At 44.8% G+C, this 26,556-nt stretch overlaps 1 protein-coding gene across 2 annotated transcripts in view; it reads left to right on the forward strand.

The window, feature by feature from the left end:
- Positions 1 to 26,556, forward strand: part of EEPD1 (endonuclease/exonuclease/phosphatase family domain containing 1) — a 395,522-nt gene that overhangs the window by 362,399 nt on the left and 6,567 nt on the right. For both annotated transcript variants that reach the window (XM_069613253.1, XM_069613254.1), the window contains one exon: positions 3,505 to 3,699. In XM_069613253.1, coding sequence (XP_069469354.1) covers positions 3,505 to 3,699 — 195 coding nt within the window. The remainder of the gene's footprint in view (positions 1 to 3,504; positions 3,700 to 26,556) is intronic.

The raw sequence follows: 26,556 nt of genomic DNA on the forward strand, positions 1-26,556 counted from the left end.
GATTATTTTCTTGATGAAAAGCCAATGAACAGAAATGAATGGTGTGCGTGTATGTGTGTGCATGTTTTGTGACAAATCTTGAGATGTTGTCACTTCTCCCCGAGGGGGAGCCCCTTCCCCTGAGGCTAGGGAGGTGAGGCTATTCGATAGTCCCCCTGGGGGTGCTGGAGGATCTCATGTAAAAGAGAGCCTTCCACTCTGGGTGTATGGATGAATATCTCAGGAGAACACGGTATGCCAACCCTCCAGCTACACCCTACACACCAACCTGTCCCATGAAGACCAACTCCCTATCCTAGACTTTCATGTATGTCTGACAACTTAAGTACAAAGACTAGGAAGAACAGGGACTACCCAAGGGAGACGTACTTGACAATTACTGGGATGAGGAGGAGGTCCTTAGCAAGTAAGAGTAATGGTGAGACTGTGAATGTGCATTGTAGTTTTTTATGTCCATTGACAATAAAGACAAAAGAAGGATTTACCATTTTGTCAAGTGGGCTGTCAGTCCTCCCAGGAGGAACCGCGAGCGCAGGAGTCGTTTCGACTTGAAAAACAGAAGTGGTTGCAAGGAAGTGAACCAGATCTGCCAAATCATAGCAGTAGAGAAACTCAGGTCTGGGACCTGCACCCACAAAAGAAGATCCATACAAGTCATCTTCTTCATGGCAGTACCTGGCAGGGAAGTGAACCAGGTCAGCCAAATCAAAGCAGTAGAGAAATACGGCTCTAGAACATGCACCCACAAGACAAGAGAGTTAAAAACCATCTTCCTTGTGGCAGTACTTGGCAGGAGAATGAACAAACTCTGGAGACGTAGAAGCCTGGGACCCTCAAACTGAAATACTGAAAGTGTGAACTGTAAAGCAAAGTAAAAGAGAGGGCAGGGGAAGGGAGCCATTTCCCCCTGGTGGTGTTTAACTGTGATATGAAGTGGTAACCAAGACCAGGGGGAGGGAACAATTCCCCCTGGCTGTGTTATCAAACTCTGAAACCAAGGTACAAGGAGAAGGAGTCGTTCTCCTGGTAAGGAAGACCAGGCGAAGGGAGTAATTCTCCCTGGTTGTGTTGCACTGTGAAATTAAGATACCAGAAGGGAGTCATTCTCTTGGTAACCGAAGTGATAACGACTTTCGGATACATAGTGTTAAAAGATAGACAGTGTCTCTGCCAATACAAAGTACTTGGAACTTTGTCTTTTGTGTTGGAGGACAGTTTTGATCTGGGGAAGAGATTCATTCTCCTAAGAAGAAGCTAACACTTCAAAACAAACTTTTATCCCCAGTCCAGAAGAAGGGAGTCATTCTTCTGGACCATATCTCTAGTTTAGTTTAATTGTAAGGGACAGAAGTAGGGTTTTTGACACAGGACGGTGGACTATTGATTTAAACTGACATTCTGACAAAACCTTTAATATTTTAGTACAGTCAGGCAAACATCTCTGAGAGTTAGGGAAAATGTGCTCTTTATTTTCTTGACTAATAAATGGCTATAGGAATCATCGTGCCACCTGTGTGTCAGCCTCCTCCTTCTGCACCCTTACAGTATGCACAATTAACACATTGACAGGCACATTTTTACATATAAGAAAAACCAACTTCAAACCCTGACTGCAGCACCGTCTCCTGACTCTCAGCATTCTGGCTGCGTAAACTGCTACCTAACATCCAATCCGTATAATGCTGGGTCACTGAATATTTAATCATGAACTCAGTTGATAATCAACTATGGAGCCATGAGTCCTGCACACCCTAGTGTGGACATTTGTTCGGGCTATGCACCTCTCACTTGTGCCAATTCACCAGACCAATGCTCTTGCAAGGTCACTATAGGGTTACCATACACAGATGGCCAACAGCCAAGGGACACTACAGGGGTGGTGCACTAAACAGCAAAGGGGCATCATAGGAGAGTGACTAGCTGCTAACTAACATCTGAGGTGGGGGAGACCAACTGCATAATGGCACTGAAGCAGTGGCTGATAACACCAAATTCCAGTAAGAGTAAAGTTACATTCTAGAAAGAGTGGCATAGAGGCTGAAAACAACAAGACACAACACAGTTGAGTGGCCATCAGAAATCCATGTGACTGATGGAGCACACAGCCACTTTCAAATAACTACCATATTATACTGTCCATTTGATGAGAGAGTATGGCATGGATGGTGGAGTAGTTGGCCGCCCTTTAGTGCAGCTCTCCTTCCGGACCACCCAATGACCATCTAATGTATTAAACAGAGAGATTATTAAGGTCTTCAAGAGCAACTGCCTTCTTGGACCTCTATAAAGTCTGGTACATGATGGGTGTGCAGTAGAGGCCTCAGCAATTGTCTCTTTTCTGGCAAAATGTAACCCTTACACCAAAATGGGTTAAACATATCTGCCCTGGAATCCCCTAGTTCACTAAGACCCTCAAACCATTCTTGGGCATAATAGACACAATAGAGGGGGATATTGGGAATCTCGACAGTTTGCAGTCGACACAACTAAGTGGGATTCCCTCTTAGCAGCAGTGATTCAGTCATTCTGCACAGAATGACGCCCCCTGTCCCCTGCGCCCCTGGTGATGTCTGTTACACGATACCTAGTCAATTACACCATCATTTAATTAGTTATTCATTACTAATTGCTAATTACACTTTTGTTGTATGTTAATTATACATTCATGAATGTATTTTTAATGTACTTCTAATAAATGCATACCAGTCACTGTTTAGCATTGCGGTATGCCACACTGCTGCTTCAACACATGCACATTTGGCTGAGGACAGGTGACTATGGAGGAAGTGGAGAACCATGTGGGCTGTAGCTGGCAGGGTGTGGACCAGGACATCCACCACTCACATCATCATGTAACTGCACAGAAGAGAAGGGGCATGAGAGTTTGGAATCAATCTGCCTCATTATAAGTCGGCCAGTCCAGTATCAACGTGTACCGGCACTTTACCGGACCGGCCGACTACAGGTTTGCCAATGGGGACCTGTGTTACCTCCGGCTAGGAGCTGGAGAGGTAAGGCAGGTCGCTTACCGGTAAAACCGGCACCGGTATTGCCAGTGCTGTTAATGACGGAAAATCCCGTCATGGAGTCCTATGGGGACTCAATGAATGGGGATTAACACTGTCACTCCGGCACTCATAATCCAGCAGTAATGCCGCTGTACCAAGTGCCGTAAACGGTAAATCCGCCAGGATACCGGCAACCTTATGGGGCCCAATGTGTGGTTTTCACATTATAAAAATACATATTTTTAAAAAACACTGAAAAAACGCTCAATTCATGTGTGAAAAGGCAAAAGAAAAGTCAGTAATTTTTCACTTGTTATATTTGGTTCGAGTAAAATGGCTTCAAAATAATTATGACCATTCAAAATAAGATATGACTGGAAAAACTGAGGCGCAGCTGGTATAGCCATGTGACACTGCTGTTGCTTGGTGCACTACATTTTATTAATGTGTATTTGAGAGAAAGCATTTTTCATGTTTGGTGTACGTTTTTCTCTAGGGGACAAGGATTTGATCGTCTTGGGAGGGTTTAGCCGTTCGGCGGACTGCAGCGATTTTGATGTGTTACGGAAGGAAAAGTTTCATCCCACAGTGCCAGCGAACACATTTACAAACATCAGCACAAAATCTCCTCAGGGGTCAAAGTCACTGGACAATATCTGGATCAGCCGGAGTCTAAAGAAACTCTTCACAGGTGAGCAAGTCAATGAAAAAGAGGGCTTTCCATAACTCAATGTCAAAGTGAAACACACAAGTGTTTAACCAGAAGTGCTATATTGCTCCAGAGAAATGCTAAGCCATTTTCCAGTACATCTTGTGGAACTTGTGTTCCTGCAATGAAATCCTTGGGCACACAGCATTAATATATTGTGTCCTATTAGATTCCACTCCATTTTTTTTAAAGAAATGCATACAAATCTATGGGAGAAATGGTCCCATGGCTGTGATTGGCTGTTTGCCTCAGTAATCATTCACTTGTTCTGTGTAACAATTTGTTTCCCTCCCCCATAATAATTTATTTTATTGTTAAAGTTAAAATAATTGTGTGCGCCTTTTTTGTTTTGTAGAAATACTGTACTAGTGTATTATTCTTGAGCAATGGGTTACTGGCATTTTACTGAAAGAAGATAGGTCAAGAACCCAACTTTTAAAGTTATTGCATTAATTCACAAACACTAAAAACATCATGAAAGCAGTCAACAAGAACCGAGCGATCTTCCAAGATGAGAAGCACTGAAAAACCCTCTTCCAGACCATCTAATACATCAATGCACTGACAAATGCAAAATCACAAACAAGGTCTTAGCAGACAAGACAAGGCAACATATTGACAACTCCAAGCACACCACCGACACCCCACATGTACCAGCCCTCAACATTTCAAGATGGACTGAATTCAGGACAATTACAACAGAAGACCCGACCAACAGTTTTGGTATGCAATGATAAAATCGTGGCAAAAATATCGCCTATAAAAAAAATGGTGGTTTGACCCATTAAAGGTGTACCCCATTTCACCATTTAAGGGGAGCTGGGGTTGTGGGGGTGTCCCCCGCCCTCCTTAATGGGTCCGTAGGTTGCGGGGGTGTCCCCTGCATCCTTTACATGGATTGCGGCGTCAAAACCACTGCATTTTTGCTGCAATATTTTGTGTTCATGGCCATTTTTGCTGCAATTTTAACACATGGATCCACAGGTTCACTGTCATGAAACCAAGCACCTACACAGATGACCCCTCCCTCCTTCATTTTGAAAGCCATCACAGATACAAAACTAACATTGCTTCTCAACATCATCAAATAATCCCTTGCACAAGGCCCCTTCCCAGATGTTCTGAGAATGGTCCAGATCTGACAACCTGCTAAATAAACTCACACCAACCGATATGATCTGGCCAAGTAAGGCCCCATCACACCTCTATCCTTCCTCTGAAAAGTGATTGAGGAGCCATCTACTTGCGCAAAAGGACCAGTCAGCACGATTTCCCACACATCTATCAATCTAGTTTCTGACCATGATTCCACATAGAAGAAGCCACCATCCATGACCCTCTACATATCCTGGAAAAAGGTGACCCCCTACTTACTCTTCCTACTCAACCTATCTGCTGCCTTTGATACTGTGAGTATGAAGCCCTCCTCAACATCCTTGCCACATGCATGGGCTTTGACAGGAGAGTCCTTCAGATGTTCAACTCTCTAACAAAGAACAGATGGGCCCAACAGATGCTCACACTTCCCAGTAACTTGCAGAGTTCCACAAGGCTCCATCCTGTCCCCGGTCATCTTCAGCCTCTATATAGAACTACTGGGGGCTTCTCGCCGTCACCCTCATCAAGGTATGCCAATATGCAGATGACACACACTATTACCTGAAGATCAGTTACATCAACAGAATCCATGAACTCAACCAGTGTCTGTGCCGCATCCAGGCCTGGATGTCAAGTGCTAGCACTCAACCCATCAAAGACCACATTAATTCTCCTTGGGAACCTCATCAAGCATGCCTAAGTTCAGAATTGGCTGACTGACATGAAGCTCGACAGATTCACCCCTTAGCTCTCACCCAGTGCACATTCTTTCTGCTTTACCATCAACTGTGACCTCACATTCAAAACACACATGGCCAAGAAGACCCAAGCAATATGGCTCCAAGCTGTGCTCCTCCTGAAAAGTCGTCATTCATCCCTGCGCTGGATTTCCCAAATATTTGTCCAATCCTTGTCAATCTTCCACCGGGACGGTGGCAACTCCCTATTTGCAGGAATTCGAGATGGCAGCTTGGCCTCTCTGAAAGCCATCCAGCACAATTTGGCAGGCCTCATCAAAGGACTATGAACATTCAACCACATAAGCATCATACTTATGGAGCTGCACTGGCTCCTCCTTGAAGCAGACATCGTATTCTAGTCAGCCTGCATAGTCTACAAAGCAGTCACAACCAAAACACTGCTCTACCTGATTTAGCGACTTATGCCCAGAGTCCAGTGTATCACGAGAAGCCACAGCATTGACAGATTATAAACAAACAAACTGCAAGAGGTTAAAAAACAGGAAACAGATATTTTCCTCCTATGCATCCTGTCACTGGAACACGTTACCAATGCAGATAAGACTGCCCCTCCATCCTACACTTCAGGAAGAACATGAAGACTATACTCGCCAAAGAACATCTAGCAACTTGCTGATACCTCCTCTAAACGTTGCATCTCCCCCTCCAGAGATCCACCCTCCCTTGCTCCCACATACCCTTACCAGCTTCTCCGCTACCCTTAAATCCTACGCGCAACCTCCATGGTGTGTACCTCATGTTCACTGCTCCATTGCTTCCCAGCCAGGTTTGCACTTTTGTAGGTAGGCCCAAAAACCGATCGATAAACAATCCACGGGGTGCACATTTTGCAACAAAAACAATGTTTTTACATACAAATACGGCCGGGAGGCTCAGCCAGCTCTGTGGAACTGGAAAACTGAAAACACTTTGGACACAACCATTTCAGTTACAAGTTGTATAGCTGAAAACAACAACATCTAAATATGCAGCACATATCAATTACAAGTCAAACCCACATTTCCTATTGGTTAGCCCCTATACAGAAATCTAAACATCACCTACATTTAACCATCATATTGGTTTGTGGAGTATCCGTGCCCACCTGCCTACATCCCCTTGTGAATGACCTAATTGTGTAGTCAGCAGAAAATACTTTCTTCTGGTTGGCTAATTACATTCAGGTAGCTTGTTACAACAATGGACTTTCCTTATTGGTCAAAACAACTTTAAATAATTTGTGATGTGCATGTCCCTCGAAGAGACCCAGTCATGAGTGAGTGTGAACAAAGAAGTCAATACCCTGTGGCAAGTAAGTGGACTTTCTTATGAGAACAGACATATTGGCAACCCCAAACAGTTTCTTTGACCTTGCAGCTTAACTCATTGGCAACACCTCTTCCGACTCCCATCTTTAAATATGTTGTTTTTCCTAGAATGCATCTTCCCCATATCTCTCTAGGCAGCTGAGGCACTGCTCTTGTTGATTCCTTTCTCTGATTTGTTTGCTCTATTCGATGTGTCTGCTGCAGTTCCAATGGTGTTGCCTCTTCGTCATGGGGGCAGAATAATTCCAACCTTTTTCCCTGCTTTGGCAATGCCTGAGCCATAGGACTTGTTCTCAGTAATATTAGTCCTTCAAAGCTGCTGAACCAATCTAATCAACGGGAACAAAACGGATATCACAGCTCTTGTGGACTGCTCGGCCTGGTACCATTCATTACTATATGCATTCCCTTCTCACCAGGGACCTTGGCTGCCTGAACACTGGCTGAAAGAAGCACAACTAAACTCTAATTAAATGAACAGAACAGAATCTCCAAGATGCGGCCTACTACTCTTATTAACACAAGCTGCAACTTCTAACTGGGCCTAATTCAAAATGGCAGAACTCTTGCTAACATGGCCGACAGCCCGTATGCTACTAACAACTCAGCATCTATCCTCATAATGCTTGCACTGTGTGGCACTCCAGCCACCCTTTCACCAGCCAACAAAAGATTCCTTTAAATGCAAAAACAACATATTCCACATGCTCCCAAAAATAAAACAAAGCACAACTTAATTCACTAATGCTGGCCACAAAGCCCCTAAAATATCCTGGACCTAAACTCTAAATATAATGAGCAATATTGTTGCTGCTCCTCCTTTCATGTGTGCTACTCTCTAAAGTGTGTTAAAGCTAACTGCAAATAGCATGTGTGCGGAAATGCTAAACAAAATGGCAACAATGCTGACACTAAATAACCAGCTCTTTGTGCTAATGAAAATTATGCAGTCTAAACTTCCTTTCACATTTGGGACATTGCATGTACATCCCTACAGTACCCCGTTTAGTGAATTCATAAACAAATCTTTCTTCCCTTAATTCATTAACTAATCTTGGTTCCCTCTCCCTGTCAAAATTGTCCTTGGGCACCCACACTTTACCAACATGACACAAGCTCTCTCCTCTCTGAACATTTCCCCAGTGGGGCACATTAAAACAGCACAATCCCCATCTGCAGTGCAGTCAACCCAATGTTCAGGATCATTCTCAGGATCAGGTGGGGATATGAATGTGTACCTGGGGGACCAATTGGGTTCGATATCCTTACCATCCTATTCTCAATTTTGCCATTCCATTTGTGTGTGCACATGTTTCAAGAAGTGGCCTCACCATTTGTGAGGGATAGGGACATCATAGTAATCCGTCTGGGCAGCACTTTAGGACCAGTGGATAGGAGCAAAATATGACAAGTAATAGGACAACGATTGGTACTAGCACTTTTACAGCTATGCTCATCCGGGAGGGAACCCATGAAAACATTATATTTGGCCAATCATCCTCCAACCACCTTGCCTTCCTTTTTTATTGCAGCACGTACATTGTGTAGGTCCCCATTGGCATGTGTCAGAGACCCGTAGTCCGAATTGTGGGGTGGTCCATAGGTGCAACTTTTACTGCCGATTTTGACGCAAACCCTGCCCTCCATGGCTGTAAAGAGGTTGAGGATGCAGCAGTTCTGGAGTGTCATTAGTCTTATGGCCCTCAACTCCTGTTTGATCGCATCGAAGTGGCGCTTGGTGTCATTCACGGTTTGTATGAGTTCCCAATGCGTTATCTGTAACAATCTGGATTTGGCAGTTGTTTGTATTCCTGGAACGAGCAGGGAGGTGAAAAACGTTTTAGTCTTACTAAACAACCAATATTGTTCGCGAATAGCTTTAAGTTTTTTTACAAAATCCTCAGAAAAATAATTTGAACATCTATAGTGGCAGGGGCCACTTGGTGGATAAGGGGAACAGGTGTTACTGGGTGGGATGCATTTATAACGGTGAGATGGGCATCTGGCGCTAAGAGGACTGGGGAATGTAAAGTTGTTAGAGAGCACACCCCTTTCCAGAACGGTGGGAGCTGGAGGTATACAAAGCTCCCACAAGTCAGGAACCTGGCCATGAGCACTGAAGTTCCGACATTGAGGTCTGGAATATAAAGTGTTCTGTTGGATCATTCATTTGTGCCGACAGGCACACTGCCATTGCCCGCTGAAACACAATGAGAATCGTGTAAGTATCTGTACTTTATTGGGACGTTCACATTGCTTGATCCGGGCAAGGTTTTCTATATATCGTCCCAACACATCATAAAAAGATTCATTGATATGTGCCACCATTTCCTCTCAAAACCCGACCAGTCCTCCTGCTTGGCATGCCATCACTCCTTTGACCCACTTATTATTGTGAGAAACGGTGCCTTCCAGCTGTAATTGAGGTCTTATTCTGCACCGCAACGGCTCCTTCCTTTTATTTTCAGAACATTCACTGTTGCCTGGTTCTAACACAGTTGCTTGAATCTTATGTTCTTGAAATAACCCATGCACCCTACATAGCGCCAGGGGCACTAGACACTGTGCTATTAGAGGTGGCATTTCTTTAGGAATAAACACTCTGGGTGAGCCAGTTGCATGGGGTATTAAAGAACAAATGTAGCACGATTTGTTTGACTTCTCTCTTCCCACCTCCCGCAAATTATGCCACAGATTACCCCACAAATGATCTGTGTCAGGGCGATGCACATCCGAAATACTGTCAAAAAGATCCCCCTGATCCAGATCACCTGATCCCATGTGTCCCTTTTGTTTCTGGTCATGGATACATTATCACTTGCTAACCCAGATGCTATTTCATTTTCATTATACCCCTCCTTTCCAACTGCCATCCCCATCAACTTTGTCAAAATAAAGGAATTAAAATGAAAGAAAAGCAAACAACCAATACATCTACAATTATCCGCTGCACCTGGAGGCTGTGAGGAAGAGTTGGTGTTTACTCATCCGAGAGGATGCACTGATTTCAGAAATGTCAATAATCTATTGAAGGTACTCATCTTCTAGGGCTCCCCTCCTCTTGCGTCCTGCTCCTGGGGAGGGGGGTTAGAACTGGTATCCTTGCGAACGTCTGACAGGTGGTCCAGGTCTTATGTCTAATAACATTCACAGCAGTGGGTGTGGAATACACTACTTCATAGGGCCCTTAAAAACATCTCTCATTCCAAAAAAGAATCGCCTGGAAAAATCTATGGTTGCTGCAGAGATTCTGGGTCAGTGATTTGCGATGCAGCTGGGTGTTGTAGATGCAGTCCAACCTGTTGAGATATAAGTTTCGCACATTGTGTTATGTCCCTAAGATATCCCTGAAACCTATCCCCTAATATTTCTGTTTTGAGAGTGCCGAAGGTTCTGCGTGCAGGTGTGAGTGGTGTCTGTTATAGCCACCCCTCGGGGGCCCCTGGGGACCCTTACCCCCCCGGCCCTCCTCAAAACATTCTCTCCTCCACCTGCACAGGCACCCTTGCCAGATCTATAATCAGCCACTCATTACCAGTTGGAATCTTCGAAGCAGCATACAAAACCTCTCACGTCAAACTGCTACTAAAAAAGCCCTCCCTTGACCCCGTCCTCCCCTGCAACTATCGCCCTATTTCTCTGTGCAGAATCCCACTGCCTTCTTGACACTTCCCAGTCTGGCTTCAGACCCCTCCATGGAACGGAATCCTCCCTTGTCTCAATCTAGGATGATCTGAAGAGAACAGCAGACTCCTTCCTGACTGACCGCGCTCAAATCACTGTTCACCATCCTTTCTCACCTGCCCCCGACCAGTCCCGTAGGGAGACTCCCTCTCCCCCCTCTTCAACCTCTACCTTTCTCCCCTACCCACGGTCATCCGCTCCCACAATCCCATCTGTTACAACTATGCTCATGACACTAAGATCATCCTCAAGATTCCCAACTCCCCGTCTTCACTACACCCTAATCTGGCATCTAGCCTCTCATACCTTGACCGACGAATGATGAACAACTACCTCCTCCTCAACCCCGGAAAAAAAGAAATCCTAATCTGCGGCAAAACAGCTCTTTCCCCAACCTACCCATGGGCTGCGTTCCTTAGGACCCACACCCATTGCATCCCCTTCAGTTAAAAACCTAGGTTACACTTTTAGCTCGTACATGACCCTCTCCCGCGATATCAATGCAGTCTCCAGATCATGCTCTTTCCACCTCTATATTCTCAAGCAGAAATGTCCATATCTCTCCTACCTGTGATGAATCAGAGATGATTCCCCCAGAAAACCTGGTCTGGGACCCTTTCCATGTGGCCAGGTAAAGGCAGACGTGTCTTGATCCTGACCCTGGGGGTGGTATTCTGTGGGATGATCACATGTGCGGGGGATCAGGCCAGGAGGAATGTGAAACCCCCCCTTAATAACTTTCCCAGGGGCCCCACAATATTAATGGCCTATTGTAAAGTTGATATTGTAGAAGAAAAAGGTAATTTGATCATTAGGGACTTCAAGTCCCACAATGCCCAAAGTACTGGTACGAGGAAGAGGGATTTGGAGGCACTGTACTGCAAGGTGCAGTCTAGTGATTCCAATGACCCACACCTGAGAGGGACTGGTGAGCATAAAGGGCCCCCTCAGGGGAAGCAGAAGTTGCAGTAATTGCAAGACTCCAAATTGCATTGGCAGCTGAAGTCGAAGGGAAGCAGAGACGCCAGAGCTACTGCTATTTGTGGATGCCGGTTTCGTGAGGGTCTCTACCCTTAATGACCCTGTATGCAGAGGTTGCACAGTGGGAAGCGATAATCTGAAAAGCTTTCCCTAAAATGACTTGTACTCCAATGGCAGGCGAGCACCGGAGTACCTGTGGAGCGAGGAACGCTCCTCTCCCGACCAGCCAGGCCACAGGAAGCAGAAAGAAGCAGTTTACCATGCAGCTGGAACCAGAGAAAGCAGAAGTGGCAGTGGCAAAGGAGCGAGCGGACACGTATGCAGCACCCAGTGAGTTCACTAGTATTGTGTGACCCTGGAACGCTCCGTAATCGCCTACTGGCCACTATTGGGGAATATTGAATACCGAACTAATGTAAAGAGACTAAAGTGACAGACTAATAATAACTTTGCATACCAACCTGATGCAAACCAGTTCAAATGCAGAATAAGACCTTTGGGAACAGACAAGAAGGATACATTTGTAATTACAAAGGTCGAAGTAATAGCCAAGAGAGGGCAATATTAAAAGAAATTAACAACAATCAACATTGCCAAACCAAGAGCAGCAAGTTAATGAGAATCAATATTGCCAAGGCCAGGAGAGGGCAATTAAGAAGCAAGCTAATTGTAACCCCTATTGCCAAAGAGAGGAAGAGGCAATAGTTGTTAAAGACCCAAACACGCATTGTCTAAGCCAAGGAAGAGCAAGTGTGATTAAAAGCCATTATCAGCATTTGGTTGACGTAAGAGTGGGAACACAAGAGTGGCAGAAGGGGTAATCAAAAGGGTGGAACCAATTTGTTTCATGTTTTTACAGAAATAGTAGTCCATACTGAAGTTGTTGATACTGATGTTGTTGAAAGTCAAAAGACTTTGCTCAGTTGTTCGAAGTGAACTTTACCACAGAAATACTTGTAGTAGTGATGGGAGCTTTTAGTCCTGACAGGCGAATATAGCAGGGCCAGGGACTTTATAGCAGTAGGCCTGGCCGTTTAGTGGACCAGGAAGAAGTTGTTGAAGTACTGTGTTGTAGTTAAAGACTGAGAAAACGAAGACGTGGCAAGACCACTATAGTATCTTGTGAACTACTCTGAAATCATCCTGACAAAACATTGCTGTTGCTAAAGATGAACTGTGGAATTGTGTTTCCCAAGAAGAAGTTGTGTTGAACTCTTAGCTACAAGTGGAGAGACAAAGTGCTGTTCGTTCTTTTTGAAGTGTTGGAATGTCCAAGTGAGAGATTCTTGGAGCCAGAAGCACCTTATCATCAAAACTTTGTTGTGGAACCGAACTTTCCTGATTTTGAACTGTTGATACAAATTCCTGCTTTAAATCTGGGGAAGGGAGCATTACTCAGGTTACAAGGAGAAACAGTTATTAGGATTATGTTGGCCATAACTGTGATTTGTGTTATCTTTGAATTACCATATATTCCCTTCATATGTTTGTTGTATGTATAAGTGTGAGGGGCAGATTCCTTTTGTTTCTTTAAGTTTATTTTGATAGGCAGGGAAATCCTCTTCAGGATAGCGACAGTAAGCATTTATCAAACCCTTTTAAGTTAATAAAATGGCATCTTATGAAAAACCTTTACAAAGTTGTCTGCCTCACATTCTGACCCCTCACATACCCCCAAAGAGTCTCTGCAATCATGGCCATCATCCTCTCGGGCCTAGACTATTCCAAGTCCCTCTATCTAGGGGCGCCCACATCTCAACTCAGAAAGCTCCACAGCATCCAAAACTCTGCAGAAATGATTCTCCTCACACTTTCCCCCAGAGAACACATTGCCCCTGCACTCAGGGTACTTCACTGGCTGGCTGCCCATCAATCGAAAAGCCTCCTTCAAAGCCATGTGCATTACCCACAGTGCCATCCATAAGATAGGAGCTCTATTCCTCCATAGCAAACTCTCATGCTATCACCCCACTGAATGCTCGGATCAGGCTCGGCACACCTCCTAATAGTCCCCCCTTTCAAGTTCTCCAAACTAGGAGATGCCTGCTTCTCCGTCCTCGCACCCACCTTCTGGAACTCCCTCCCCTTCACTCACCGTCTCACAGAGGATCACCTGGCTTTAAGGAAAGCCCTCAAAACCTGACTATTCTCTCCCGCTTCCTAAACCCCCAACCCTATCCTCCCTGCACCCCAGGTCCATCCAGCAGACAGACCCCCCACCACATGAACGCTCCCTCCCTCCTGTCTGTCCTTACCCTACCTTGCCTCGTCTCTCATTTATCATCTGTACGTTGCCCCTCAAATTCCATAAGGAGGACTCAAGAAGGTATCCAGTAACTTGCACAAGATAAGAACCCTGAGAGCTAGCCAGGTATTGTACTCAATTGGGCTCTGAGGGTGTGCAATGCATCACATTTAAACGTACCTTAGGTCAAGCAATTGGACCAAATTTGGAGGAGACCCATTAGTTACAATTGAATCTTTTTTTTGTAGTCTGCACAGTATCTAACTCTAAAGCATATGAGGGTGGGCATTGCTGCTGCCGCAAATAGACATGTAAGGAGGGAATCTTTTCACACTTGAAGGACCTGGGGTTGGCAATGTATCACTCCAAGATTCACTCACTGGGTGAGTACTTACATTCATTTAACTATCGCACGTAGATCGCATGTTTCATTAAGCACTGCCCTTTGCACATTAATCCAATCCAGATGATAGACATTGTTGTTTGTACAGCAAACCTATTTTTTCTCACACTCTACAACTTCATAATTTAGCCGAACACCAACACTATTGCACAACACCTCTGTCATAAGAATGAAGCTACCTTTCACAACAAATAATTTGAACTGTAGCTACTCACATCATTCACTATCCACTTAAACACAACCCCTCCTGCTTAGTTCATGGTATACCTTCTTTCAGCCCATTAACATGCCATTCAGACATGGGTGACTAGCAGGGTCTTGGCCACCCGCTCATAATGGGAATGAGAAACCAGAAGGTGTCTCACCCGCTAATCCCCGGGGGACTCTCTCCCATGTGGCCAGGGCACGGCCATCGCCTTTGGATCCAGACCCTGGGGGGGACCAGTGCTGGAGGATCAAAAGGGTGAGGGGTCCTCGGGGAGTGGGATACCTTGTGGCGAGATGCTGTATCCCCCCCATAATCCCTTTGACCCATCCTACCAGGTAGGATATCTGGGGACTGTAACCCCCCTCTGCCCTTTCCCTTCACGAACACTTCTCTTCACAGACGGCCCGCTCTGGGGGAAAACAAACCAGTACCCGAACAATGTACCGGACATGTACCATTACCATGGTCAGACAGAGTCAGGCAACCGCTGTTAAAGGCTCGCACCTGATCTCCATTGAACTTCCCCACATGGATAAAAGGCAGACCAGAAGAGCACACATTGAGCAAGGCAGAGCACACGAAAGAGCAGTTTCTTCCAGGCCACAACTGAATCCATGGAAAAAGATGAAAGGTTGAGAGAGAAAGACGGGAGATACCCTTGAGGTTTTCGATGAGTGATCGTTATACTCTTCAGGATTTGAAAGCCGCACGTGTAAAGCCAGGAAGGGAAGCAAGAGACACCTATTCCGTGTGCCCAAGATACCTGGGGCCCTCCTGTTTGACTGGCTGAGTCAGGGAGGAACAGGAGCTGCCGTGGTATCGTCCTTGGCTCCCGAAAGCAGAACCTTCAACACAGCCAGTGAGTCGGGATGAACTTTACGAGGCTGGTCTGTGTTTAAATTAAGTTTACGAGCAGCGACAATGTATCATCAGAGAGCGAACGTTGAAACAGCTGATGAAAGACGCAAGTATAATACGGAAAGCTAATAAGTGTGTTGAAGATTTTATGAGAGAAACAAAAGATACAAGTTTGCAGAGTGGTCCGGCACTGTGTGGGTGCTCATTCGATGGTCTCTGGCAAAAGGTGTCTTACAAAGAAACAAAGCAGCGAAATGTTGATATTTGAATAGCAACATTGCAGATGAAATTTGGATACAAGAAAATCGAAGTGGTCATGCGACGGTCTGATAAAAATCCTGTGCACAATCGAAAGTCTTCGATAAAAGTAAACTACTCACAAAAGTGAACCCTACCAAGGCCCAAGCCCGGCTGTGGGAGGCCTATTAGGGTTGCAAGTCACAAGTGGGTCCGAGACTGATCAAGTGAGACCTTTGGTGCCTTTGAATTGTCAAAAAGGGTCCAAGAGACATTGTGTAACAAGAGGGTCCGAGCCCGGCTGAGGGAGACCCAAAGTGAATATTATACCTGAAAACAAAGGACAATGAACTTTTGAGGAGAGAGAACTTTAAGTGTTGTTTTGTTAACCCGTGACATTCTGCGAGCGAGAGACTTGTGGAGAACGAGAGACTTTATCACAGAAGGTCCTATTTGAGTTTTGAACTGCATCCTGGTGTTCAAAGAAGCTAGAGTGTGTTGCAAGCTCAAGTGTGATGCCTTTTTCCGTGCCAAACGGTGGGGAAGAGTAGCTTATCACTCATCTGTCCTGACATATTGTTTCTTGAGCACTCTTTCTTTTGCATACATAATTTTCCCACACCATTTGTATTTAGAAGTAAGGATTGACAATAGGTTTATTCGTATAGGCCCTTTTTATTTTGACAAGACTCCACTAGGACTGTGTTATTTTTACTTACATGGTTGTAGCTTGCTCCCATCCTTAGATGTACGGTTAGATAGGCGTTCATCCAACCCATTGAAGTTCAATAAACACCCTTGAACTGTTATCACTTGTGTCTGTCTTCACTGTTTGATACCATGCCTTCCTTACAGGATTAATGCAAAGGCAACCTCTTTTTGACCATGACCTCACTTTCCATCTTCATACCTTACTACTGCTGCACCTGTGTGTCGTTCGCCAGTGCTCTGATTAATAGTTGATGACCTATCAACGAAGAGAATCTCCCCCTCCTCCTGTGCATCCTCCCTGACAGGGGTACCCTCATCTGTATCCCCTTCATATGTTGCATAATTGTATACTGAATCCACTGGCTATACTGGCTCTGCAATGAATGTTGCAGGGTTTACTGTGTGACATTTCACTGTGTGAATGGAGGAGTTGGACAATATCAATTAATAGCCAGAAGTTCTCTGTGTAGTGAGGGTGAATTTTGATTACTCTAGAATGGCAAAAACTCCATGTTCCACATACAATGTCACTGGACATCCCATTGTGACGGTGGAGGATTTCTGTATTGTGAATGCCCCTGCAGCTAGAGCCTGCTTCCATGGAAAAATAACCTGCATTACCTAAAAGTCCACTGTAGTAAGCCAAAGGCTTGTGCCCCAGTCATGTCTGCTGTGTGTAGATACCTGTCACCACCGGACCATTTGAATGTGAAAATAAAAATTGAATGTGAAAATTTGGCATTGCAAATACTGGTGCATTAGTGATGCAATCTTTGAGTTCTTGAACACATTTGTTCATTTCTTCTGTCCAACTAATTTGGACCCTTTCCTTTGTGCTTCCTTGAGCCCTTACAACAGGGGGTTGGTGTAGCTGGATTAATCAGATATCCAAGACCTATAATAGTTACATAATCCTATAAATTGTTGCATTTGTTTCACTGTGGTTGGCTGTGGTTGGCTGTGGCATGTTATGCCGCTCTTTCTGGTGTTACTCTCCTTCCTGCTGATAATGTTAGCTGCTCTAGGTATGCTACCTCCTTCTGGCAATACAGCAGTTTCTCTTAGTCTACCTTGTAGCCCTTCTCTGCTAGTAAAGTTCAAAGTTCAACTGAGTCTTCTCTGCATTGCCCTTCTATTGTGCTGCAGACCAAAAGGTTGTCTACATATTGAATTACTGTGCTCTGTACTTGTACATTTCCTAAGTCCATTTGCACTAATCTATTGAAGATTCTTGATGACTAACAGTACCCCTCAGGTAATCGTGTGTGTTGGAATCTCTGCCCCGTTAGGTAAATGCTATGAGATAATGGGACGGAGAAAAATGTGTTTTTGAGAACTATTACTGTGAAGTGGGTTGCTTCTGTGGGAATATTATATAGGATGGTGGTGGGATTGGGTACTACTGAAAATTCTACTTCTACAATATTATTCAACAGGCATACATCCTAGACCATCCTCCAACTTGAACCCTTTGCTTTTTTCACAGGGTGTATAGCTCTGTTACATGGGGACTCTGATGGATGTAGTGTGCCTTGTTGCCATAAGACGACAATGGTGGCATATATCTCTTCATCTACTTCCCTTGACATGGGGTACTGTCTTACAAGGGGTAACACTGCACATGGTTTCCATTTTATCCAAACTGCTACTATGCTCCAATGCTCTTATGCTCTTGTAATCCTACATTGTGGGGGTTGCTAGTCCATAAATCAATGGGCATCTTCTCCAGTGTGATGACCATGTCTTAGCAATAAACATAGTACTCTTCTGTGTTGTATCATTATTTGGCAGGGTATACACATTTCAAACACCATCTCTCCTGTGCAGGGGTCAAGTCCTAAAAAGAAAAGTGGGGGAACTCGTTAACATATGCAATAGGATGTGACGTCCCCAGAAATTAGCATATCATTGTAAAATATGCACATTTCATTCAGTTTGCTTTGCATAACCATACAAATTGCCTAGGAAGAGTGGCATTTGTCTTTCATAAAATCAACACACACAAAAAACAAATAGAGGATATTTTCTTCTCATAGTGTTTTGAAACCGTTACAAGGTGTGCATGTTTTAAACTCCAAGAATGAGTACAAATGTTTTCCCTGGTACCTGGTGTTGTGAAAAGTGGCATTTCACCTTTATTTTTTTGCTATCTTTCATCAGGTTATATGGTGCAGTGGTTAAGTGCCCGACCTGCGAAGCTGGTAACTGCAGCTCGCATCCCGAGGTCCGCATCAATTTACAAATTCCAAAAAGGCAGCCAAAGGTTTCTTATTTTACACACTGGGCGTCATTACGAGGTTGGAGGTTGCCTTGCCGGTTTTACCGTTTGGACCCGGTAATTGCACTTTCGTGGGTGCCGGGCCAGGTACTTCCTCATTCCCATTTGAGCCCTATAGGGCTTAATGGGAATGGGGAAGGTGGTAGCACTGGTACCGGTGCTACCATCATGTGCTGCTCGCAGGTGCTCGTACGGCCACCAGGTCAGACCTGGTGGCTGCAAGGGGACCCAGCGAGCAGACCTCCTAGTATGGCGGTACGGTAGCAATGGTGCCGGTAGCGATACCTGCGCTGTTGTTGCCTTAGCGCCATACTTGTAATGAGGCCCACTGCCTCTAAAATACTGTGGGGGACGGTGTCTGCCCTCTGAATAAAGTGGGTGGATGATGTCCATCCGAATGTACCCTCAATTTGAACCCTGCTCCTCGGTATCCTCAAACACCTATTCGTCAGACACCCCTCTTAGTGGCTGAGTTGGATCTATGCACCAAACTGTGCGCCATTCCTTTCCTTCCTCATCTGTACCAGACAGAATGACTCTGTCCTTTTTTGTAATCACTGCTTTCAAATCTAATGGTTCCTGGTGCTTTTTCCTGGGGGACAGCTGGTCTGAACAGAAACTCGGTGGGAATGCGCAGTGTCTTATCTATAATCCCAGGCACCAATCCTAACAAAACTGTTACCCTGTAGAGAAACAAATCTAAATGTAGCAGCACTCCTCGTATGGCACTGTCACTGCAAAGTGCTTGTGTTATGGCTGCAGCCCTAGCAGAGTATACCTTCCTCTTGTGAATGAAATGGCCATATTCAGTTTACTCAGGAGATCCCTGCCCTGACGTTTAACTGGGGTATCTTTAGAATACAATAAGGTTGCTGACAACTCTTACGTACCTACACTGATAGGTACATCTTCAGTGAAAGGAATCGATATACAATTTCCCCAGAGAATCATTGCGTGTCCATTATTTTTATCAGATAAGGGAAACCTATGTTCCTTAATACAGGACTTTGCAACTCCTGTGGCAACCATTTATGTATTTTGTATTTATTTATTGTTTATTTGTAATGCGCACTATACAGCAGAATTGTGTTTCAAGGCATCAAGACGGGGGGGCAAGGGTGAGGAAGGAGGTAAAAAAAGAACTTTCTTAAAAGGTCTTGAAACATTCGGAACGCGCAAGTGCAAAAGCATGAGAGCAGGGAAGAGGGGTAGTGCAGTGAGGGGGTAAAGAGGAAGAAAATAAACAGAAAACAGACAAAACGCTCTTACTAGTTCGTGAGATGATTTAGCGGCGGGGAATAAGGGGAGTGCAGAAGGGGTAGCAGGTGAGCTATAAAAAGCAAAAACAGATACAAGTGCAGGAACAAGTATGTGAGCTGCATTAAAGAAGACCAGAAATGCAATTAATTATGACAGGCAAGTAAAAGTGACTACAGACCGGAAAAGCCTTGCCTCATCAAATGAGGGGCTACATCAGGCATGCAGGCAGGCAAACATCGGAAGCTTTCAAAGTCCAATAAAGATTATAGGTGGGTCAAATGCAAAACATTGCAACATTCCAAAGACAAACAGTGATTGCAGGATGGTCAAGTAAAAGACATTGCAAGTTTACACGTGAATGTTTGATCTCCTATTGTCACTCCTACCTGGGATTCCTCTTCCGAGTCGGAAGTAGTGACAGAGCTGGGCATGTCAGAGCTCTCTGTGGGCTTCCCTACTGAGAAGAAGCATTTGTACCTGGGAGTGGGAAGGGATTGCCCCCTTAAACGTGCCACTGTGCCTTGTAGCAGTGGATTCCTATCCCATAGCTGTGTACCGGCCTGCATGCCTGGCTGCTGTGTTTGCATCTGTATGGCATTTTGTGCTGATTACTGGATAGGCAGTGCCTGTACAGACCCTGTGGCATACATGGTGTTTGCGGCATAATGGGTAGCTGGGGGCTGCATTTGAGACAGTGGATGGTAGGTGGTCTGAAACACCAGACTGATGGGGTTGTTATACGAAAAAGGTGATCTGCTTCTACATTCATTCTTCAGGAAAATGGTTTATTTTCCAACATGATCAACACTGTCCTCCAAACCTTGGCCTCATACCTCCAAATCCACCTCCTCTTCCTCTCTTAAAACCTCCTCTTCCCCTCTGGAAACCTCCCATCTCTCTTCTGTAATCTGCATATTCCTCAACCCAAACCTGCGTCAGTTTCTGGTCGGGTTTCCCTTCTGTGTTGCTGGTAATCGTTGCTCTTTCCATGCTCAATTTAACTAACATTTTCTATACCAATTTTGCTTCCGCTCTCTGTTTTTGTTCCGCTGTGTCCTTCTCCCTCTCTTGTCTCCTTCTACAATAATGCACTATGTGCGCCTGTATTTCGGCCCATCCCTTCACCTCAATACCGAGCACTTTATCTAAATCGTTTTGTACTTCCTTGGGGAGTCCTGTACGCAACATGTGATAAAATACAGCAATATTCTTCTCCCATGGCTCCCCTGTCTCTGCTCGACACATCTCTCGAATCTGATGAATATAGAATGCGGGATCTTCATCTGACGTCATTGTGTGGGCCATAATTGAATTCATGTCTGGTGTGACTGGGTATGCGTCCCTCAAAGCTTTCCATAAATGTGCTTGACAGTTGTTAAATGATGTGCCATTGTGATTGTCACTGTTTAGTTGCAACCCTGGATACATTGCCTTCTTCCATATGTCATTAATCTGCTCCTCTAACAGTGTGGCAAACAAACTCTTCATGTCACCCACTGCTAACCAGATCCCTGCTGTCTGTTTTTCTAGGGCATATATCAATGTGCCTTTTCCCACTGTAAGAGAGGGCAGCAATTTCATTAGGCTGTTCCTATCCATATGGGGCCAGGGCAAGTAGTGTGCCCTCCCTCCTCCCTTCTGCAACAAAGGGAACTTCATCCCCTTCAACCCGACCTTGGGTGTCCTCCCCCTGTTCCTATCTTTTGCCTCTTTCATCCGACTGGTACGTGGTCTAAGCCTCATTCCCCATTGCCTTATTTCCCTCTCTTACTCGTCCTCCTCCCAGTCGTCTTCTGCACCCTCCGCTTCCCTTTCGGAGCACACCGAGTCATTGTCTATACTGTGACTGCGCTTGGCCCTCTGCTGTAAACCAACTTGATCTCCGTTTGGATTGGGTACTCCCTCACTCAAATCCACCTCAATATCCTTAATAAGCGTACAATCTAGCTCAAAAAGTATCTGTCCCGCCACCCTCCACTCATCTGTACCAATCGCTGGGCTCTGCCCCACCTCTTGTCCGTGCATCACTTTTGCTAGCTCCTCCTCTGCTCTCTTTAATGCTGCTTCTTGTTCCCTGTGCACCTTGTTTTCTACTTCCATAACCGATCGGTCTTGTGGTTTATCTTTCTGTTCTTCTGGTATCCCCTTCTCTGGGGGCGAATACCGGGGGTTGGTGTACCCTGCAACGGGCTGTTAAGGAAAGCACCTATGAGGAGGTGGGACGGTGGGCTGTACTTATGTCTGATGGTTCCGCAGTGCAGCCATCAGGGGTGTTCTCTAATTCTTCAAACATTTTCCATAATTCGAGAATATTCTGTCTAGTCTCTAAATTTTTCCCTTTATAAGTTGATGCCAAATATGTATGCATATGTTCCAATATAGCCTTATCATTCGTGCCTTCCTTGGGCCAAGATTTAAATATTCTGCCTTCAATCCCATGTACCCATTTGCGCTGGTACTTCAATACTGCAGGAGTGCCTTCCACATGTGTTCAAGTGGAGTACCTATACTCCTTCCTAAATCCAACCTTATTCTAACCGGAAATCCTACAGACACCGATCCCGCAGCATCTTTATTTCCACTGCTCCAGGCAATTTCTAAAACCAGTCCATGTTCATACAACAAGAATCAAACCCCTATGCCCCAACACGCTGCTATTAATACAACCACCACAAACAACCCTGTTTGCCCAAAGGGCGGCCAATGCCCCACATCAAAAACCTCTATATACACAACTGTTACCAAAAAACAATAATAAAAACACATTTATTTACACAATGGTGTAGACACGTCCGCTGTCTCCTTCTCTCAAGACAAGGGAGCTCAACCCACTTTGTGCCCAATTCTTTCTATACAGGAGGTTACTTCTACTACAGTGCTGTCTTTCCTCGTCCAAGGGGAGATGCCCACTTCAAATCTTCCACTTGACTACTAGTTATGACATCATCTTTCCCCGCAGTGAAGGAGCTTCACCTCACTAGTAGTCAAAACGTATGCACTATTTCCCAACGTTGCCTTCCCTAGTGTTCAAGGGGCTTCCAATTCTCTCTCTATTCATTCCTACTCTACACAATAGCAACAAAAACTGTCACCACCCTTGTTTTTTCCAGCAAGATGGCACTTGCATTCTAAGCATTCTTCCGGGGTCCTCTGATGCTTCGTCACCCTCAATTTCCTGCACAGCTGGGTACAGTGCCCCACTCCAGGGATCATGCAGGCCTTCAGAGAAACATGGCACTTGCAAACCTCCTCTCGGTGTGTACGTGGACTGGTAACTGCAGATAGGCGCTGTAACCCAGGGTGTGCGGCTGTGGGGGCCCAGCCTCTCGGGGGTCCTGGAAATCACATTGGGGTCACCAAATTATGTAGCTAGGCCCAAAAACCAATTGACAAAAAAACAATCCACTGGGTTAATAAGGAGTGCACTTTATGCAAGAAAAACATGTTTTATTATATGCAAATACAGCCAGGATGGTCAGCCAGCTCTGTAGATGTACTGGAAAACTGAAAACACTATCAACATGGCCATTTCAGTTACAAGTTTTATAGCTGAAAACCACAAACTCTACACATACATCAATTGCAAGTCAAACCCACATTTCCTATTGGCTAGCCCCTATAGAGAAATCTAAACATTACCTATATTTCATCACCCTATTGGTCAGTGGAGTATCCGTGCCCACCTGAGTACAACCCCCTGTGAATGACCTAATTGTGTAGTGCAAAGGCATCGTGAAGAAGGACACAGACAACAGATTCAGAATTCAAAACAAACAGTTGTATTAATGTCATGATGGAAAAAGGCCTAACTTGCCCTATGCTAAAGTGGAATTTCCCTACCTAAATAAAACTGAGGAAAGTCTGAGTCTAAGAGTTCAACTGAAGAATTTGTCTCTGTCCAAGACCTATACTTGCCCTCACGACCTATACTTGCTCTCACAACTAATCTATACAATATGTAGGGGTGCCAGCAACCAAAAGAAACAGTGTCCAACAAAAAGTTCTGAGCCTCTTCCAGCTCGCAGCTTCCTTTCAGCTCCCTTCCCCAAGTATAAAACAGTTTTAGCAAAAGTCTCAAAGTTACCTCTCTTGAACTTAGAATAATGTAGTTTTCATCAGTGGTCGGGGTTCTCTTCCTCAAGTTCCAAGTAACACAAATCCAAATACCAATGAATATTGAATCTTCATGTTCAAGTCAATAAAGGATTCAGGTCTTAGGGTTCCCTTCCCAAGACTTAAGTTTAGCAACACCAGGAATTGTCTTTTGTCTCTGTAAGTGTCTTTGCCACTCATGAGCCTTCTCTTTATAGTTTATGGATCGGATCTAAAGTGTGATTATACTCAAAACAACTCAAAGTCTTAATTAGTTGTGCTTCCAAAGATATTTCTTTGTAGTATGCAGTGTGTGGCTTCATTTGGAATTTTAAATTACTTTGACAAAGATTTCACTCAGTTCAGTATTCAATACATGTGGACATGTATTTGTTAAGGTTTCGTTCAGTTTAGGATTCACTGGACACAGGTTGCATTCAACACACATCTTCCCTTTTTACACGCGATGTAAGTTTGGTGTTCAATGATTGCGGGTTGTACTCAAAACCCTTTTGCTCTTCAGCCCGCTGTGTAATATTTCTTTATTCACATCAAAAAGAAATATCCAATAACCAGAGACTTTCGAAAATGTGTTATTTCTGACACACAACCACTTCGATACAATGTATTCCTCTTAGAAAGTTGAGACTTCTTTATTCACTTCAAAAGGAAATACCCAACGCTCGGAGACCTTAGAGAACGTGGTTTGTCTCACACGTGACCATACAATGTATTCCTCTCAGGAAGTTCAAATACTTACATACCGGATTTGTCCTTTGCTAGAAACTCGCCGGTTGTGTTTAAGCACCTCCCAGCATCACGGGTCGCTCATCCCTCAGCTTTTCACATCAAGGTTCCACATCAGGCCCCTTAGTCACTCCTGTGTCACCTTCTGAACACAGGGAAATGAGCACTTGAAATTCCACAAAAAGGGGAAGCATCTCCGCACAGCTCCTTTTCCAATGCTTTCTCTGCTCCACGGGGCTTCAGCTCTCACTACACACTTAAATAGGTTGTCTCCCTGGGCAGACCTCATTGTCTTAGCGTGCCTCTTTGCCATGGTTCCCTGCTGCTTCTCTTGGCCTCTCTGCTGCTGCTCCGACTCCGCCTCTGCTTCCACCTTCCTCTTCACACCATGTATTGGGCTCCTTCTATATACTTGCAGTCCTTTGACAGGCTGCAGGTGAAAATGTTTAATTAGTCCTGCCTGACCACGATTAAAGGGACATTCGTGACCCTTATAACTCTCAGCAGGCATCTCGTCCTAATACCAGAATGGTAAAAGAGCATAGCCTAGATTGTTCTTAGTTGCTTCTTCTTCTTCCCAGTACTGTCAATGGTCATGTGTGACGGAATAAGGGGAACTGACTCACAAAAACCCATGAAGGTTGGGGAAGGGTTGGGTTGGTTGTAACTAGGGAATGGGGGATACCATGCCTCGCCCAAGGGCATCCCACTCCCAGTTCCCAAGAATCCTCCACCAGGGTGATCCTCCCTTGCTTCTCTGCCCCCATGGTCGTGATCCAATAGCAATGGCCTTTCTCTAGCCACCTGCACAGGTGATCCAACGGGTTTAGGTGTGAGAATACCCTCATACATTGTTCTGGTTGGCTAATTGCATTCAGGTAACGTGTTCCAACAAAGGAGTTTCCTTATTGGTCAAAACAACTTCAGCAGCAGCGCATGGGAATGATCATGTACATTATGTCATTTCCTGAGGATATTCATCCATTTCTAGAGTCAACATATAACCTAATATAAATCAGAAATTATTAAAACAAGTTCGAATAGCACAGCATATAGACTTAACTAACAGCAATATAGAGCCTTGAGAACGACCGGAGGGTCGAAACATGTGTCGGCTGATCATCTGAATAAACTCACCACAGAATCTATTGGATGTTTCAACTATATTTACTTATATTCTGGGCAGTGCACGGATTTGCAGTACCAATCACTCTTATGGAACCATGTTAGGTAGTGGCAGTTGGGGTCCTACCACCTAGTACTGCTCCGCAGCCAGCCTTTGTTTGAGATTTAAGGGCACCAGTGCCCCCTACTATACGGGTTCACCCCACCTCGTTTTAACCCTAGGAGTGAGAGTACCCTCATACTTTGTTCTGATTGGCTAAGTAAATTCAGGTAAAGTGTTGCAACAAAGGACTTTCCTTATTGGTCAAAACAACTTCCGATAATTTGTGATTTGCATGCCCCTCGAAGAGACTCAATCATGAGTGAGTGTGAACAAGTCAATACTCTGTGGCAATTAAGTGGACATTTTCATGCGACCAGACAACTTGGCAACCCTGATTGGCTTTTTTGAACTTGCAGCTGTACTCCTTGGCAACACCTCTTGCGAATCCCATCTTGAAACATGTTGCTTTTCCTAGCACGCATCTTCCCCATTTCTCTTGGGAACCAGATGGTGTTATAAAAAATGGAGCCGAGGCACTGCTCTTGGGGATTCATATCTTGGATGTATTTACTCTATTCAGTGTGTTGCTGCAGTTCCAATGCAGTTGCCTCTTCACAATGGAGGCAGTATAACTCCAGCCTATTGCCCTGCCTTGGCAATACCTGAACCCTATGCCTTATCCTCAGTAATATTTGTCCTATCTTATCGTCAGGAACAAAACTGATAAAATATACTCTGTTCACAGCTCCTGTGGTCTGCTCGGCCTGCTACCATTAATTACCATTTGTGCAGTGCTTCCCT

Source organism: Ambystoma mexicanum, chromosome 5p (genome assembly GCF_040938575.1).
Source record: "Ambystoma mexicanum isolate Mex_15411 chromosome 5p, UKY_AmexF1_1, whole genome shotgun sequence".
NCBI lineage: Eukaryota > Metazoa > Chordata > Amphibia > Caudata > Ambystomatidae > Ambystoma > Ambystoma mexicanum.